The following is a 17,812-nucleotide window of genomic DNA, read 5'->3' as shown; positions in this document are numbered from 1 at the left end:
GTTCCCAAACAAACTGCTTCAACACACACCTGATCACACCGCCGATCACTGATCGATCACCTATAAGAAGTATCGATAATGTCTCCAACATCTGTCGGAGCCTGTAACGGAACAAACCGGGGTCTGTGTGTTCCAGCTGTGAGCGGACAAAGCGGAACAGACAGAAAGTGAGACAGAGCTCTCTGTGTGTGATCGATAAGCACCAAACTCTCCCATCACTCCCACATTATCAATAACTATCATTATCGATCACTAAAGTGAGTCTGCACGCGCCCGTGAGTCCTTTTCTTTCTCTTTTTTTTTCCGGTGAACTCACCTTCAGATTGATTTCCTTCATCCTGTCCTGTCTCCTGCTCTCCAGCAGCCGGGACATCCCCTCCGACTAACCGAACCGATCACAGCTGATCGATCAGCTGATCACAAGCCAATCTATAATTAATCAGTACGAATCCGAAGCGTTTGGTTCTGGTCCTGGAGCAGTCCGCAGTCTGAGCCCGGGGGCGGGGCGTCTCTCTGACTGACAGCTCCGCTCTCTACTTCTAACCAATCACAGCTCAGCCCGCTACTGCCGCGCTCAGCCAATCCCCTCACCGCACGCACCTCAAGCCCCGCCCAGCAGCATCTGCCAGGGAGCGCTCGTTTTTGACACCGGGGCGGCGGCGTGTACGGCGTGGGTGGAGCAGGTCTCTATGACAACGTGTCAACCGACCACGTGGTACACAGAATCCAATCAGAGAGCTGAGTGAGGTCACGTGAGTGATGAATATTAGCTCGATTAACCCCGCCCACCTCCAGCAGCAGAGGGGACAACACGCTGCTGTGTGACGTGGAACTACCGAGCACTGACCCCGCCCTCCCGAGTGGATACCGGTGTTCATAAGAAACAAACCTCCCGCTTCATAACGGAAACACAAAGGAAAACTGTTAATGTGATCAATAACTGATATCAACTGATCAGAGTGACGTCACCCTGATAGAATACAAGTACTCACAGCCTGCTGCAGCAGTTTACTACTGTCCTGCTGGTTTATTGATTTATCTCTTATCTATTCTGTGCAATGTTTTACATACATTTCATTTATTTTAATGCACATTTCATTTCTACTATATTTTATTTATTCCTTTATATTTACACTCTTTTATTTCATGCTCTTATTCTACTTCTTATAATTCTCTATTCTTTGCATCGGAGCAGCTGTAACGAATCATAATTTCCCCTCGGAGATCAATAAAGTATTTCAGTTTCTAATTCTAACAAGTTTTTGATTTATTTCTGAGCAGACTCATTGACCCTGACCATAAGTCATTTATTTATTGATATTCAGAAAGCAGTTATTAAGAATAATTAATATGAATGAATATCTGACATTTTTTTTCTCAGTCACTTTGGTTCATTTGTCAAATCAAAATACTTGTTTGACCTTCACATCATGTGTTCACTTGTGCACATCATAAAAGCAGTTTCTCATTGTTCTTTAAAATAAATATAAAATGTTTCTAATAAATATATATAAATTGAAAATACTTTGTCACATTTATGCAAATCCTTATGTTTCCCACATTATCAGTTATTAATCAAAATGCATCACACCTGTTCTCTGTTTAATAGTCATACCCCCCAAAACATTTGTTAATTAGTGCATTGCATCTAGTTAGTCAGTGCACAATGGCTGAACCAGTCATCATCATCCATTAGACATATTCTCTAAACATTTCTATTTGACCTTTTTTTATTTGTAAATGTGTCCTGAGTTAATGAATTCCTTTCAGGTGAATCTTGACTTTCACTAATAAAGGGGAATATGTGCACTGTCGCCTCACAACAACAGGGTTACCAGTTCGATCCCGGGTGGGGGGGGCCCTTCTGTGTGGAGTTTGCATGTTCTCCCTGTGTCAGCGTGGGTTTCCTCCAGGTGCTCCAGCTTCCTCCCACAGTCCAAAGACATGCAGGTTAATTGGTGACTCTAAATTGTCCGTAGGTGTGAATGTGAGTGTGAATGGTTGTCTGTCTCTATGTGTCAGCCCTGTGATAGTCTGGTGACCTGTCCAGGGTGAACCCTGCCTCTCAACCAGTGTCAGCTGGGATAGGCTCCAGCCCCCAGATGGATGGATGGATGTGAAGTATTGCATTAACCTATGATCAGCCAGTTCCGTTGTGGCGTTGCCCTCCAGTGAGATATTTTTGGGACAAGGTAATATTAAGTCTGTCTTCTATCCTGGATGTGAAAATACCTCTGTGTCCATCAGTCTGTGTCTGAGGCACAAGGATAGAAAATATACAGTCGAAGCTCACACACCACATTATTGCTCTAGATATATTGTCAGTTAAACGTATCATTATGATGATTGGAAATCACACAAATCAAATTGTTTTAATAAGGAAGACTGGACTTCATGGGGGGCGGCAGTAGCTCAGTCCATAGGGACTTGGGTTGGGAACCGGAGGGTCGCCTGCTCGAGTCCCCGTCCGGACCAAATATGGAGTGTGGACTGGTGGCTGGAGAGTTGCCAGTTCACTGCCAAGGTGTCCTTGAGCAAGGCACCGAACCCCCCAACGCCTGGGGCGCCTGACCAAGGCAGACCCCTCACTCTGACATCTCTCCACTTTGTGCATGTATAGGTCCTGTTTGTGCATGTGTGTCTTTTGGACTTGTGTGTAATTGACAGCAAGAGTGAAAAAACTGAATTTCCCCTCAGAGGGATTAATAAAGTATATAGAATTAAAAAATAAATAAATAAATAAAATAAAAAATCAGTGATGGGCTTTGTGAAAATCACTGAGGAGATGATGGACCCTTTTTTTATTAGACCTTATCGAGGAAAAATGGCTCATGAAATTAACTTTATTGTGTTTATTCTGTTGCAGTTCAGTTATAAATTGTGATCAGGTTTTGGACCTTGTCCACTTTTGTGTCAGGAACTGCTGCAGACTGACTTGTCAAAGATGGCTGCCATCTTGGTTTTACATGAATTAGTGTACTGTGCTCTTATTACCACTAGATGGGACAAAAAACTGTCCACAAAGTAGGACAACAGGTTTTAGTTAAGCAATATGGAGAATAAGGTCAAGTAAACCCAAAATGTGGGGCGTCGGTGGCTTAGTGGTAGAGCAGGCACCCCATATACAAGGCTGTTGCCGCAGCGGCCCAGGTTCGACTCCAGTCTGTGGCCCTTTGCTGCATGTCACACCCTCTCTCTCTCCTCCTCCCTTCACACTCATCTGTCCTATCAATTAAAGGCTTAAAATGCCCAGAAAAATATCTTCTAAAAAGTCAGCCCAAAATGTGATGACCTCATATGAGGACACAGGGTCTCAGGAGTATGTGTCAATGATGTCAATTCAAAATTATAAAAAAAAAAAAAAAAAACTATAATAAACCAGTTCTCTGAAATAGCTTCTATAGCCAGCCTCTATAAGTTTCCTGTTTACATTTCTAATTTTGTAATTTCCTCCTTTGTGCTGTGTGTGTAGCTGTAGAGCAGTTTTTGTCTTTCCTGTGTTGAAATTATCTGTCAACAAATTACAGTACAAACAGTACAGGCGTAAAGGTGTAAATCCTGTCCAGTCTGTTACAGTAAATCTCCCACATGTGTAACTTTGCACTGTTAAAATTAATAAATGCCGTGCAGAAAAATGCAGCTAGGCATTTTCAGTCGCTGTCACCAAAACCTCAGCCACAGTTTACATCAGTAAATACTCACAGAGAGCAATGTAATCTTAATAACACTACACATTTTGACTTATTTGAACCTTTTGAAACATTAATTTGTGTCAACCTCAGTTGAGATTTTAAATAATGCTGCATGATGCTTTGGGGTTGTGTTGTTGTGAAAGTGCTCACTGTACCTGTTATGTGTTAAAATAAATAAATTATTTTTCATGTCACGTTATTGAAATGGTCCAAAAATCCAGTGCTCATATAAATACATTTGCAAACTCATTTACACTGGTGTAAATGAGTTTGCAACAGTAACACTGTGTGCTGCTACAGCCTCTGAATGAAACATCTATTCACAGCTGCCTCCTGATACTGCCTGATACCACAGTTACCATGACAACCGGCTCCAACAGTACTGCCTGATACCATTGTTACTATGACAACTCCAACAGATAACACACGGTCAGGAGGAAGTGATGTCATCCCGCTGATCAGGGAGGAAACCACCAGCTGACACCTCCTTACACACACACACACACACACACACACACACACACACACACACACACAAACCCTGACACTAACACGACACCTCCACCTGCTGGCAGCACTGTGAACTACACCTGCAGCACAGTCTGATGTCATCTGAACACAGGAGGCTTATAAACATACATTTCTGTGGAAACTTCGCTTATACTGCCCTTATTGTGAAGCATTTAGTGCTGCATTTCTTGCATGAAAGGTGCTATATTAATACAATTTATTATCATTATTATTTTCATTATCATCATCATCATTATTTTATGACCTATACCACACAGGTATTAAACACAGAGCGACTGCAGCAGGAAACAATTTGTATTTTACAAGATGTGCTCTCTTTTAATATTTACATAACTTGTTTGCTGCTACCATTTGCACGATTGTGCTTTGTAGACTGTATATTTGTATGTGTTTAATGGTGTGTTGCGTCATTTTTCCTGTACTTGGAAGAAGCAAAAGACACATTTTTATGACATAGATAATAATACAGGAAAAGAAAACAGAGAAAAACAGACACCATATCTCGTAATTACAAGAAGAAAAAAAATCTCAGAATTATGAGAAAAGATCTTGCAACAAGAACAGATCTCAAAATTACAAGAAAAATAATTTCATAATTATGGGACAAGATTTGTAATTATAAGAAAAAACTCAGGGAAAAGACAACAAGATAACAAATACAAAACTCATAAAAAATCTTATAATTATGGGAAATAAATCTTGTAATTATAAGAAAAACTTGTCATGATGAGAAAAGATCTTGCAAGGAGAAAAAAAATCACATAATTACAAGAAAATATCTTGTAACAAGAAAAATCTCTCATCATTATGAGAAAGGATCTTGTAATTATGACAAATGATCTGATGAGCAATTAAAAGAGAAAATCTCATAATTTTGGGAAAAGAGCTCATAACAAATACGAAACTAATAAAAAAAATTGTGTAATTATGAGGAAAAAATCTTGAAATTAGGAGAAAATACCTTGAAAAAAATCTCATAATTATAGGAAAAGATGTTTGAACGAGAACAATTTCTCATTATTATGAAGAAAGATCTAGTGACTCCAGGAAATAATGTCATAAGTATGGGAAAATATTTTTGTAATTATAAGAAAACTCTCATAACTTTGAGAAAAGATCCCATAACAAATAAAAAACTCATTAAATAAACTCATAATTATGAGAAAAAAAAATCTTGTAATTATAAGAAAAATGACAAAAGAGATCTTGTAAGGATGAGAAAATATCTTGTTACAAGTATGAAACTTATATTTACAAGAAAATAATCTTGTTACTATAAAAAAAACTCATAATTTCAAAATAAAATCTTTTCATGATTATGAGATTTTTTTTGGTCGTAATCAAGAAAATGGATGTGTTTGTAAAGTACTGAGCACATAAAACTGGATAAAGACTTGGATTTCACTTCAGGAGTTGTGTCTCGGTTTGTAAAAGGATGTTTTGATATAATTTTGGTGTTGTTCCTTCCGTTCATGAAAAATCATCCCCTTTTTATGATTCTCCATAAAATTTTCTTCACAAATTCAATGGAAAAATGATCATTTAAATGATAATAATATATATAGAAATGGTCTTTTGCAGGTGAAATATGCCTTCAAATACTTTTCCTTTCATACCCTGTGTTCATTTAACTGATTATACTTCAGTACTTTTACTAGTGTACTTTTAGCAGTGAGTTTTCTTAAATTAATTTATCCTTTATTTAACCAGAAAGGTCATATTCAGATAGGCTACATTATATCTCCTCAGCCAGAGATCCATGGGCAGCAAAATAAATATAATTTCATATTAAAGTACGGGGACAGATAAAAGCAACAGCACTGTTCTGTAAAAACTGATTTCAAACATGTGAAGAGTGAGTCAAGTTTTAAAGTTTAGTATAGTTATGTCTTGCAGCTAAGTCCAGACTTACAGGGGATGAAAATAAAAAGCATCATAAACCAGCAATTTTCGACTATTAGTATCTGTTCTGGAGTTAATATTTATCCGCCACCTCTTTTCCTTTAAGAGAACTTTCCCTTTAACTCACCTGACGCTACCACACCTGAGCTCCACTTCCGGAGCATTTCACAACAACAACAACAGAGGAAGGGGAGGAAGAGGAAGAAGAGAGGAAAAAGAAGAAGAAGAAGAAGACGATCACACGATCACGGTAAATCTTTAATTTCAGTTTGATCTCTGAGTTTAACCTCAGTTTATTTAATTAGTCTGTGTCCAGCTGTGATAGCATGTTAGCATGTTAGCATGTTAGCACGGAGCTGCTCCTGCTCTGCCTCTGCGAACTGATCGGCTCTTTGTCATCGGCACCAAACAAACTGTCAACAGTAGCATGATCGATAGATGATGACGTAAAACTCGATCAGAGACCAAAGCCAACTCGAATTTATTTTTATTCTAATATTAAATCTGAAACGCGTCACGGCCGCCATGTTGGAATGAAACTGAAGTCCTCACAGTGGGCGGAGCTAGGCTTACCTGCTGCAGGTACAGAGATTACATTTATAGATCATAAATACAGTTTAGTGTCTGATCGGCAATGAGAGTTCAATAAAGATCAATAAAGATAAATAATACACTGCTGGAGACCAGAAAGGAGGAAAGTGTGATGTTACTACAGTATATATTCATATCACAATGTAGGTATGTACATAGACTACTATATACTGTGTTTATCTATAACATACATTACGTAACCGTCTACAAGGAAAGGCAAATAAATTTCTGTAGCACATTGTATAACCAGAGGTAACCCAGAGTGATTTCAAGAAGACCAGTAAAAGCACAGGAAACAAATGAGAGAAACAATAAAGCAAGCAGGCAAACACAAACACAGGGTAAAACAAATGATAAAAAACCGAACAAATAAAGGCACACAGGATAAAGACCAAAAAGAAATAAATTTAGTTTAAAGGTAAATTAAGGAAAGCAATGAAACAGGAAGGTCTTTAGCTTGGATTTGAAAGTGGTCAGCGCTGTCTCATGTACAGCATGTAGCTATATTGTATGTTATGTAACTACAATATACAGTTTGTAACTTATTTATACATTATGTTACTTATATATATGGTATGTTATATTTATATGGTATGCTACTATAATAATTACGTTATGTAGCTTTTATATATACGGTATGTCACTATAATATTTACGTTATCTAACTTTTATATACTTTGTGTCACTACAGTATTTATGTTATGTAACTTTTACAGCATGTCACTATAATATTTACGTTATCTAACTTATATACTTTGTGTCACTACAATATTTACGTCATGTAACTTTTATATATACTGTGTGTCACTATAATATTTACGTTATCTAACTTTTATATACTTTGTGTCACTACAATATTTATGTTATGTAACTTTTATATATACTGTGTGTCACTATAATACTTACGTTATCTAACATCACACTGTGTGTCACTACAATATTTATGTCATGTAACTTTTTTATATACTTTGTGTCACTACAATAATTAAGACATGTAACCTCTATATATACAGTTTGTTACTACAATATTTATGTTATTTAACTTTTTATGTATGTATATATATATATATATATATATATTTATATATATATATATATATGTATGTATGTGTGTTACACGTTATGTAATATACATTATGTAGTTGTCCGCTGTTCTCTTTGACAGACAGACAGATGTCTCTGCTGACAGATGATCGGCCTGAGGATGCCCAGAGCCCGACAGAAAGAACCAAGATGGAGGACAGTGGGGGGATGAAGAATAAACAAACTGAGGAAGAGGAGGAGGCGGTGAGGTCCGCCATGATGGAGCCCAGCACCCTGCAGTGGCCTGGAGACAGACAGACAGGGGGCCAGACAGCTGGACAGACAAGTAAAGGAGACAGGATGAGTGTGAGGTCGGATAATTCTGTACGAGAGGCGGCGAGCTGGACAGAGAGTGAGAGAGAGCTGATAGCAGAGGGGAAGAGGAGGGGGGCAGAAGGCAGAGAGGAAGGGGCGGAGCCAATGACACACCTGGAGGAGGAGCCCACAGAGAACCACCTGCCGGAGAAAGCAGCACAGGTGTTTAATCCTGCAGTGACCGTCCTCCATGCCCCCTCATCACCTAGAGAGAGTGAGGCATTCTGGGAAATGGAGTCGGAGAAGAGCCCCTTCCTGAGTTCCCGAGTCCCACAGGACTACAACCAACATGGCTACCAGTACGAGTGGACTGAGGACAAACCTCCTGCCAAATGTAAATATACCTGTTGTAGCTCTCATCTGTCTCTCTGTCAGGGGGCGGGGTTTAAACCTGTGTCTCTCCTGGGTGGGTGGGACTTTAACCTGTCTTTGTCTCAGATGGGCGGGGCTCTTACCTGTCTGTCTCTCAGATGAGTGGGGTTTAAAACTGTCTGTCTCTCAGGTGGAAGGGCCTGTCCCCACAGGGACGTCCTGAAGGTGGGCGTGTCCTTGATGACGGCAGCCTTCTTCTTCCCCCTCCTGGTGTGGGGGGGGTTTGTCTTCCTGCCGTTTGATGCCCCCTTGCTGGACAGCGCCCCCCTCAGACTCGTCTACACGCTGCGCTGCTCCGTGTTCGCTGCCATCCCCATCATCCTCGGTGAGTGCGACACCAGAGAAGAAGAAGAGACCCAGCAGCTCTTAACTGTCAGTGCCACAATGTCTCACCTGTCTGTCTCACCTGTCTGTGTCTCAGGTTGGTTGGTTCTGGGCGTCACTCGGCTCAGGTCGGGTGCGATTCGCCCTCTGTTCGATGAGGAGGTGAAGGAGGAGGAGCTTCATGAAGTCACCGTCCACCAGCGCTTCATCTCCGACTCCGTTTCCCTGTTCCTGATCTACTTCCTGCAGCTGGTCGTCATGGCGATGTACCTCAGCCAAGAGCACCTGAAGCTCATCCCTCTGCTGACCATCGTCTTCGCCTTAGGACGGTGAGATTTAAAGAAACCATGCAGAATCTATATATACATCTATAGACGGTTTACACAGAACTGTTCGTTTCCTACATTTCAGATAATGGTGGAACGTTCCAAGAGATCTACAGACTGTTTACGCAGAACGTTTTGACTGTTTTGGATGAATGTGGAACGTTCCAAAAGATCTACAGACTGTTTACGCAGAACGTTTTGGATGAATGTGGAACGTTCCAAAAGATCTACAGACTAATAACATGAAACAATAAATGAAGTGTTTCAGATAATTGTGGAACGTGGATACTGTTTACGCAGAACATTTAACTGTGGTGTTTTTAGATTAATGTGGAACGTTCCGAACAATCTACTGACTGTTTACGCAAAATGTTTATCTGTGGACGAATGTGGACGTTCTAAAGGATCTACAGACTGTTTGCGTGGAATGTTTAACTGTGGTGTTTGAGATTTATGTGGAATGTTCTAAAAGATCTCGTTAAATTAAGGGTTTCAGATAATTGTGGAATGCTCTAAGAGACCTAAATATTGTTTACGCAGAACACTTAATTACCTTTGGCATTTCAGATTCAGGTGGGAAGTTCTTAAGGATGTCCAAGGTGTTAAGACAGAACATTAATTGACTGGTGTTTCAGAAAAATGTAGAACGATCGAAAGGATCTAAAGACTGTTTACACAGAACGTTTAATACACTGTGGTGTTTCAGATTAAAGTGGAAAGCTCTTAAAGTTCTACAGGATGTTTAGACAAAAAGTTAATGAGCTATAGTTCGAATGATTTGGGATGTTCTAAAGCATCTACAGACTGGTTATGCAGAACATTTAATTGTAGTGTTTTGGATGAATATGGAACGATCTAAAGGATCCACAGACTGTTACCATGAAGCGCTAAATTCAGGATGTTTAGACAAAAGTTAATGAGCTATAGTTCGAATGATTTGGGATGTTCTAAAGCATCTACAGACTGGTTATGCAGAACATTTAATTGTAGTGTTTTGGATGAATATGGAACGATCTAAAGGATCCACAGACTGTTACCATGAAGCGCTAAATTAACAATTTCAGCTAAAGGTGGAACGTTCTAAGGGATCTGCGTAGTGTTTACTCAGAACATTTAACTGTGTTCTTTCCGATTAATGTGACGTTCTAAAGGATCTATTAGCTGTTTATGAAGAACATTTAACTGTGAATTAAAGGTGCGTTTGTTTTGTGTCTCCAGGCTGGTTTACTGGGTGGCCGCAGCTTTCAGCAGCAGTATTCGTGGTTTTGGTTTCGGCCTCTCCTTCCTGCCGAGTCTCGCCATGATGGTCGCCAACATCTACTTCATCTTCACAGTGGACGCGTCAGGGTCGGTCTTCAGCCACTTGTCTCGTCCTGAGGAGGTGGCGACTCCACCTGCCGGCAGACAGAGATTCTGGGGATGATCAGAAATCAGTAACTTCCTGTCAGGCTGAAGTGTTTCTGACCTACTTGGGTTTTTTTTTTTTAAACTTAATTTTTTTATAAACTGGAAAAAAAATTAAATAAAAAAAGTAAATTGTTTATGTGTTTATAAAGTTTAATTCTTTTGAACTGTTGAAAGACTTTTATGGTATAACCCCGCCCACTACAGCTGATGTTTTTTTGTCGTTAGTATTTTCAGTGGAAACAGGTTTTTTTTTTTCCGATTTGAGGTAGTTTGTGGAAATATTTAGCTGTCGGACTACTTCCTGTTTATTCCTGTTTACTTCCTGTTCAGTCTGTTTCTGTTGGTCCAGTTTTCAACATTTTATTTTCATCATCATCTTATGATCATTAAAATTTGATGGTCACAACAAACAAACTTATTTTTTCCTGTTTGTATAATTTACAATAAGTTACGTACTTCACAATAAAAGTTTGAAATCCAGCTCCACCTTTAATTAGAATTAATAACAGATTAATCATGATTAAACACAAGTCTGTGAAACCTTCAGAATATGATGTATACACTGATACACTGTGCTAGACTGATGGTTACTGATCTGTCTGTTATTCAGTCACATGAAGCTGCTGTTGGTGTTTTCCTGTTGAACTGGTCAGACTGATAGTTGACACCAAACATCAATAACACCTGCACACAGGAAGTACTGGTGATCTGACTTCAAGATAAAAGCACCAAGTGTACACGTTTAAGAATGTGATGCTACTGAAGAAACTTCCCGTATATGAATCTTAAAATCACCTCATCCCATGTATTATTGACTCATACTATTATTACTATTATATTATGTCATGTATACAAGCTCCTCCACTTTACTAGATTTTTCCATATTTTTAAAAATATTTTGTCACATTTCTGTTATATTTTATTTGTATTTTATGTCGTTATGTTTATTGTTATGAACCAAATCAAGACAAATTCCTGAATATTTACAGCATGTTAATCAGTGTTTATTATCAGTGGGATGTTGATTCAAGTTGATTTCCACTCATTTTAATGTGCTCTTCCTCTTGATTTTAATAAATCAGCAATTACATGAACATGATATCAGAGAAGCTAGCTTGCTGAATATTATTAAAATAAAACTAAAAAACAGACTTTCCTCCTACAGGTCTGAACCACTTTCTTTTCACGCTTCACGCTGCTACAACTATTTAAAAATCTTACTTGACTTTATGATTTATAGTTTTACAGTTCATCAATGTTTTAAACTGTTTTAAATGTCCTTTTGTAGTGAATTGCCTGGTTTGTCTGTTTTATGTCTACTTTGTGCTGCATTTCACATATGACAGGTGCTACATAAATAAAGTGCATTATTATGAACACAGCTAACACATACCTGACAGGTGAGTTTTACCTTCAACCTTCGGAGAAGCTCAGTGTTTTGTTCACAGCAGATATTTTGACCTGTCAATCAGTCATTATCATCTGCTGGACTGAAGAGTCTGATTAACGACATGGACAGAAAGTTCATACAGGTGAGAAAATAAGCAGGTTTCATACTACTACTACTACTACTACTACTACTACTACTACTAATAATAATAATTAGCAGCATTTAAACTTAAGTTCTTATCAGTGTGTAACTTAATTTGTGTTGTGAAAATACTGTTTGAATAACTAAAATAATCACTGAGGCAAACTGTATGTAAGTGGCATTTAAACGGAACATTAACTGCACTTAAAATTAGTGAAGAGAAACTACAGAAACTGATCTGAGCTCAGCTGTAAAACTGTTAACTGTCAGTAAAGAGGAACATGCAGAGAGGAAGTTTGGAGAGAAGCCTGTTGTGGGCTTTTATTTTGAAGGCTCAGGTGTGTTACAGTCGTGTTCAGGTCAACTCTGCTGTCACACACTCGGTGTTTGAGGATGTTTGTGCGGACCGACGTGTCCACAAACTGAAGGAGCTGCTGAACTGAAGGAAACAGTTTGTTTTATTCAGAGTGGTCGCGTCTGGACCGAGTTTTAACGTGAAACTGGAGTGTTGTCTCCATGGAGTCTCTGCCTGTGAGGAGGAAGTCCTGTCTGCTCCGCCTCAGAGAAAACTGTCCGTTCAGGAAGCTCCGCAGAAAAACATACGGTCAGTTTATTCATCTTTCAGTGAAGCTTAATTAAACTGTAATAACCCGTTCAGGTTCACATTATTAAACGTGTGAACTGATTCAGAACTGGAGCTTCTTGAAACTCAGCAGAGAAACAAGTTATGTTCAGGTTGAAGGTTTGTTTCACAGCTCCATGTTGTCTTTATTCAACATTTAAAATGATTCAGAATCTATTAAACAGACAAACACGAGCATTTAACAGCTAACTGGTGTTTAGTTATTTCCATCAGTGCAGATCGTTTAGATACTCATTATTTTCTACATGTTTATATTTTTGTGTAGTGTTTTATATATTAGTTGTCCTTTCATAACTCTAATTCTTTTCATTGCTCAAAGTTTTTACTACAGGAAATTTATTCTGAAACCATTATGAGGGACTGCAGTGTTTCCCAGCATGCACTGAGGGGTTTACCTGCACACAATAAAGCTCAGCAGGTTTACAGTCTGAGTTCACAGAGTAAAGGGACAATATAGTTAATTCAAAGCACAATAAAACCTAAACCTTTTATGCTGCTGTTTCTGAATGCTTGTACGGAACATGCACACACATATGCAGTCATTTTAACTGTTATTTAACGTTAGCGATACAACTCTGATCAGCCTCCTGCACGCATTTCAAATACCAGCCAACAAGCCAGGCTCACAGTCATCACTGCAGCTCTTCAGCAGTCGCTCATATTTGCAGAAGAGTCTTGCAGGAGGCCAAATACACCACACACAGAAACACACACCCACACACTCTCACACAATATTCATACTTTCACAAATGGTCAAAATAATGTGGTCGTATCTGTGGTGACTTTCACCAAAACATCCATCAATACATCCATGAACACATCTATCAGTAGATCTATAGATCTGTCAGTCTATCCATACAACCATCAATACATCCATCCATAGATCCATTGATACATCTATCAATAGATCTGTCAGTACATCTATCAAAACATCCATTAATACATCTATAAGTAGATGCATATGTTTGTCAATCCATCATCACAACCATCAGTACATCTATCAATAGATCCATTGATACATCCATCAATAGATCTGTCAATACATCTATCAATGCATCCATTAATACATCTATCAATACATCAGTGAATAGATCTATCAATAGATGTATGCATCTGTCAGTCTATCTAAACAATGATCAATACATCCATCAATAGATCTGTCAATACATCTATCAATATATCATGAAGACATCTATCAATAGATCTATACATTTGTCAGTCTATCAATACAACCATCAATACATCCTTCGATACATCTGTCAGTTTATTAAGACATCCATCAATGCACCTATCAATAGATCCATTGATACAACTATCAATACATCCATCAATAAATCTATTGATGCATCGGTCAATACATTTATCAACAGATCCATAGATACACCTATCAATAGGTCTGTCAATACATCCAGCAATACATCCGTCAATATATCAATACATTCATGAATACATCTATCAATACATGTGTGAATCTATCAGCACATCCCTCAATATATTTATCAATACATCAATTGATACATCCGTCAATAGATCCCTATATCCATCAATACATCCATCAGTCAATCAATACATCCATGACTCACACTCAGACTGACCTCTGATCTTTCATCACTTCCTGTTTCCTCTTGAACAGATGTGTCGACAGCAAACTCCTCTCCCATTGGCTCCTACTGGAACAACATTGATCCGCCCACCAGTAACCAGCCAATCAGCACAGTCTACTCACAGCCCCTCCCCCCTCCCTACAGGTGCTCTCCCGACCAACCAGAGGCAGCCGCAGGTAAGTGTCCAGTAAAACCAGTACAGTTTAGAGTCTGAACCAAACTGTTTATTGTTCTGTCTGACGTGCAGATGTTCACATGGAGGACGAGAACCAGCAGCACCAACAGAACCAGCAACACCAGCAGAACCACCAGGACCAGCAGAACCCAGAGAACATAGTTGAGGACTACATGGGTGAGACAGTCAGACAGATTCATCTTTTCAGTGTCCGTCCTGCAGCCTGTCGTATTTTAACTTGTTTAAAGCTGCAGGAATTGAGACGTTCTGATGAACTGTAAGAAGAAAACAACAACAAGAACATTCATTCTTAAATTTGTATTTATCTCATATTCTACTAATATCTGTAAGGCTACGACTTCATAAACAGTTGGGCTATGACTACGTACTGACAAACAGCAGAGTTACAACTACATACTGACAAACCGTGAGGCCACAACTACACAAACAGTGGAGCTAAGACTACGTACTGACAAGCAGCAAGGCTATGACTACATAAAAGTAGGGCTACGACTACGTACTGACAAACAGCCAAGCTACGACTACTATAAACAGTGGGCCTACCACTACATACTGACAAACAGCGAAGCTACAACTACGTAAACAGTGGGGCTACGACTACATTCCGAACACAGCGGTGTTTCGACTACATGCAGAGAAAAAGCTGAGCCACAACTACGTACTAACAAACATGGGGCTTTGATCATGTACTGACAAACCGCGAGGCTACCACTACATAAACAGTTGGGCTATGACTACACACTGACAAACATGGGGTTATGACTACATACTGACAAACAGCAAAGCCACGACTACGTTAACAGTAGGGCTATGACTACATGCTGAAAACAGCAGGGTTTTGACTACATGCTAAGAAAAAGCTGTGCTACGACGTCGTGCTGGCGAACAGCAGACTACGCCTAATACACAGCAGGGCTACAACAATATTCTGGGAAACAGCGGGGCTACCACTACGTACAGTCAAACAGCAGGATTACAACTATGCACTGATAAAAAAAAGCGGGTCAACGACTACGTACAGATAAACAGCGGAGCTACCGCTATGCTCTGATAAAGAGCATTACTATCACTTTGTGACAGTAAATATCGGGGCTACTTCTACCTACATACAGACAGTAGTATACGTACCGATAAACAGCGGGGCTAAGAGTATATGCCTATAAGCAGCAGGGCTGCTACAACAACATGATGATAAACATTGGGCTAAGACTACGCAATGTAAAAACATGGCTACCACTAGGTGCAGATAAACAGCAGGGCTACAACTACTTGCTGATTAACAGCAGGCCTATGACCACATGCTGACAAACAGCGGGCAATGGCTAATAAAGATCAGGGCTAAGACTATGTACAGATAAACAATGGGGCTAGGATTTCCTACAGATAGACATCAGGACTACGACAATGTACAAATTAACAGTGGGGCTAGGACTAGGTACTGGTAAACTCAAGGCTACTTGTTGATAAACACTGGGACTACAGCAACGTGCTGAGGAAGCATGGCTATGACTACACGACTACTACATGGCAGGGCTAAGACTATGTACAGATAAACAACAGGGCTACAACTATGCGCTGATAAACAGCAGGGCTATGACTAGACTACGTAGTGATAAACACCAGGGGCTATGACTATGTACTGAGAAAGCATGGTTACCATTATATGCCGATAAACAGCAGGCTATGACTATGTACTGAGAAATAACGTGGCTACAACTATGTAAAGAAAAAGCGTGGCTACGACCATGTGCCAATAAACAACTGTGCTATGACTGCGCTGATAAACAGTGGGGCTATGACTATGTGCTGATAAACAGTGGGGCTATGACTATGTGCTGATAAACAGCGGGGCTACAGCTACATACCGATAAACTGAGAAGGCCTTCAAGGTGCAGATTTTTCCAAACTTTAACTTGTAACTTATGTCAAACTTGCACCACATGACACGCATGGACAGATTTCTTTTTTTAAACAGAGGGGAAAATTCTGATTTCTTTTTTTGTTTTTCTTCTCCGTTTCAGATCTGGACGATGGCGTTGACCCTGAGACTGGAGAGAGAGCACAGGGATGACCCCACCCATCACGTCAATCATAGCAGCCCTGCCTCCTCCACCTCCTGTTGTAGTTTTACTAAACTAAATCCCAGTCTCTGGATTATCTGATTTGATCTTGATGCTTGTTGCTTTTGTTTTGTGTACAGAGAAACAGGAAACTGCACCTGCAGCAGGTGTGTTATTTTAAAAGGTCAAGTCATTAAAAAAAACTGTACATATTTATCCACAGAAAGTGGTCTGTTAAGAGTTAAGACTTTTCTTCAGATCTTTAAACTGTTAAAAGGTAGCTGATGATCAGTCGTCATTATTTTGTAAGTCATTGATGTTTCAACTATTGATGATCCGTTTGAGAAAAAATATAGCTGACTGCTCTCCAGGTTTTATATTCTGATGAGCTTTGTTGTATATGAGCATGTATTTTATTGTGTTTTGTGTGTTTACGTCTTTTCTGTGTTTTTCTCTTCGGGGTCAATAAAGTTAAGAGTTAAAGTAGCTCCACTGTGTTTCCTGGAGTCTAACAAACTCTGAGTCTGGGAAACTAAGTTTTCAGCTCCAGAAAAGCTGATTAATCAGTTGAGTAAACTCTGAGTTTAGCTCATGGATGGTGAATTTAAAAAAAGCTGTCATCATAGAGCTAAACACATAATCCAAAGTGTTAATGATATGGTGGTTTGAAGGAGTTGTACCACATTTCATACGCAAGTTAACATCATCCTGAATAATATACTGAACTAATAATGTTTAATGCTACTTGTGATTTTATGGAAGTCTTCCTTGCTCTCACTGAAACAAAATTTCAGTGAGAGCAAGAACAACCTGACAAAGTAAAACAGTATTTCTCCACGGATTTTCTGTATCACTGACACACTGTAGGTTTCCGTAGGAAAAAAAGCAGCTTGTTACAATCTGTGCAACTAACTGCACCCCTACATTCAGTGCCCTTACTGATGTAACGTTTAGGCTCAACAGGCTTGCATTAATGACGTCTTCCCTCAGCTGAGAATCTGTATCACTAATAGACTGACGCTGATTACAGAGTGACGCTGTTTCCAAAGGAGTTGGTTAGTGAAAGGGAATTTTTGGCTGAAATTCGGAACGAAAACTGGTCCCGACCAGGTTAGCCGTGCAGTTGAAGTTCAGCCAGGACCACTTTATTCAAAGAAAACTTTATTTTCATTGCAGTATTATATTTGGTGGTATGGTTCTGTTCTGGGGCCTCTCTGCAGAAAGTCTGGGGAGAA

At 39.3% G+C, this 17,812-nt stretch overlaps 2 protein-coding genes across 3 annotated transcripts in view; one reads left to right on the top strand and one right to left on the bottom strand.

Moving 5' to 3' along the window:
• arhgef2 (rho/rac guanine nucleotide exchange factor (GEF) 2) overlaps positions 1-500 on the bottom strand; it is a 35,045-nt gene extending 34,545 nt beyond the window's left edge. For both annotated transcript variants that reach the window (XM_049583873.1, XM_049583874.1), the window contains exon 1: positions 317-500. In XM_049583873.1, the coding sequence (XP_049439830.1) occupies positions 317-373 (57 nt within the window). In that variant the 5' untranslated portion in view covers positions 374-500. The remainder of the gene's footprint in view (positions 1-316) is intronic.
• Positions 501-6,253: 5,753 nt separating this feature from the next.
• On the top strand, positions 6,254-11,694 carry LOC125893196 (transmembrane protein 79-like). Its single transcript, XM_049583748.1, has 5 exons — positions 6,254-6,375; positions 7,882-8,448; positions 8,617-8,811; positions 8,908-9,139; positions 10,355-11,694. Exons 2-5 carry the CDS (start codon positions 7,890-7,892, stop codon positions 10,557-10,559), a joined length of 1,191 nt encoding a protein of 396 aa, XP_049439705.1. The 5' UTR covers positions 6,254-6,375; positions 7,882-7,889; the 3' UTR covers positions 10,560-11,694.
• Positions 11,695-17,812: the final 6,118 nt, after the last annotated feature.

This window comes from Epinephelus fuscoguttatus, linkage group LG8 (assembly GCF_011397635.1).
Source record: "Epinephelus fuscoguttatus linkage group LG8, E.fuscoguttatus.final_Chr_v1".
NCBI lineage: Eukaryota > Metazoa > Chordata > Actinopteri > Perciformes > Serranidae > Epinephelus > Epinephelus fuscoguttatus.
The sequence above is the reverse complement of the archived record's forward strand: the minus strand, read 5'-3'. Positions and strand labels throughout refer to the sequence as shown.

Coding starts and splice junctions, on each gene's coding strand:
- LOC125893196 (XM_049583748.1), top strand. CDS start 7,890: ATGTCTCTGCTGACAGATGATCGGCCTGAGGATGCCCAGAGCCCGACA. Junction 8,449..8,616: donor GGACAAACCTCCTGCCAAAT/GTAAATATACCT, acceptor TCTGTCTCTCAG/GTGGAAGGGCCTGTCCCCAC. Junction 8,812..8,907: donor TGCCATCCCCATCATCCTCG/GTGAGTGCGACA, acceptor TCTGTGTCTCAG/GTTGGTTGGTTCTGGGCGTC.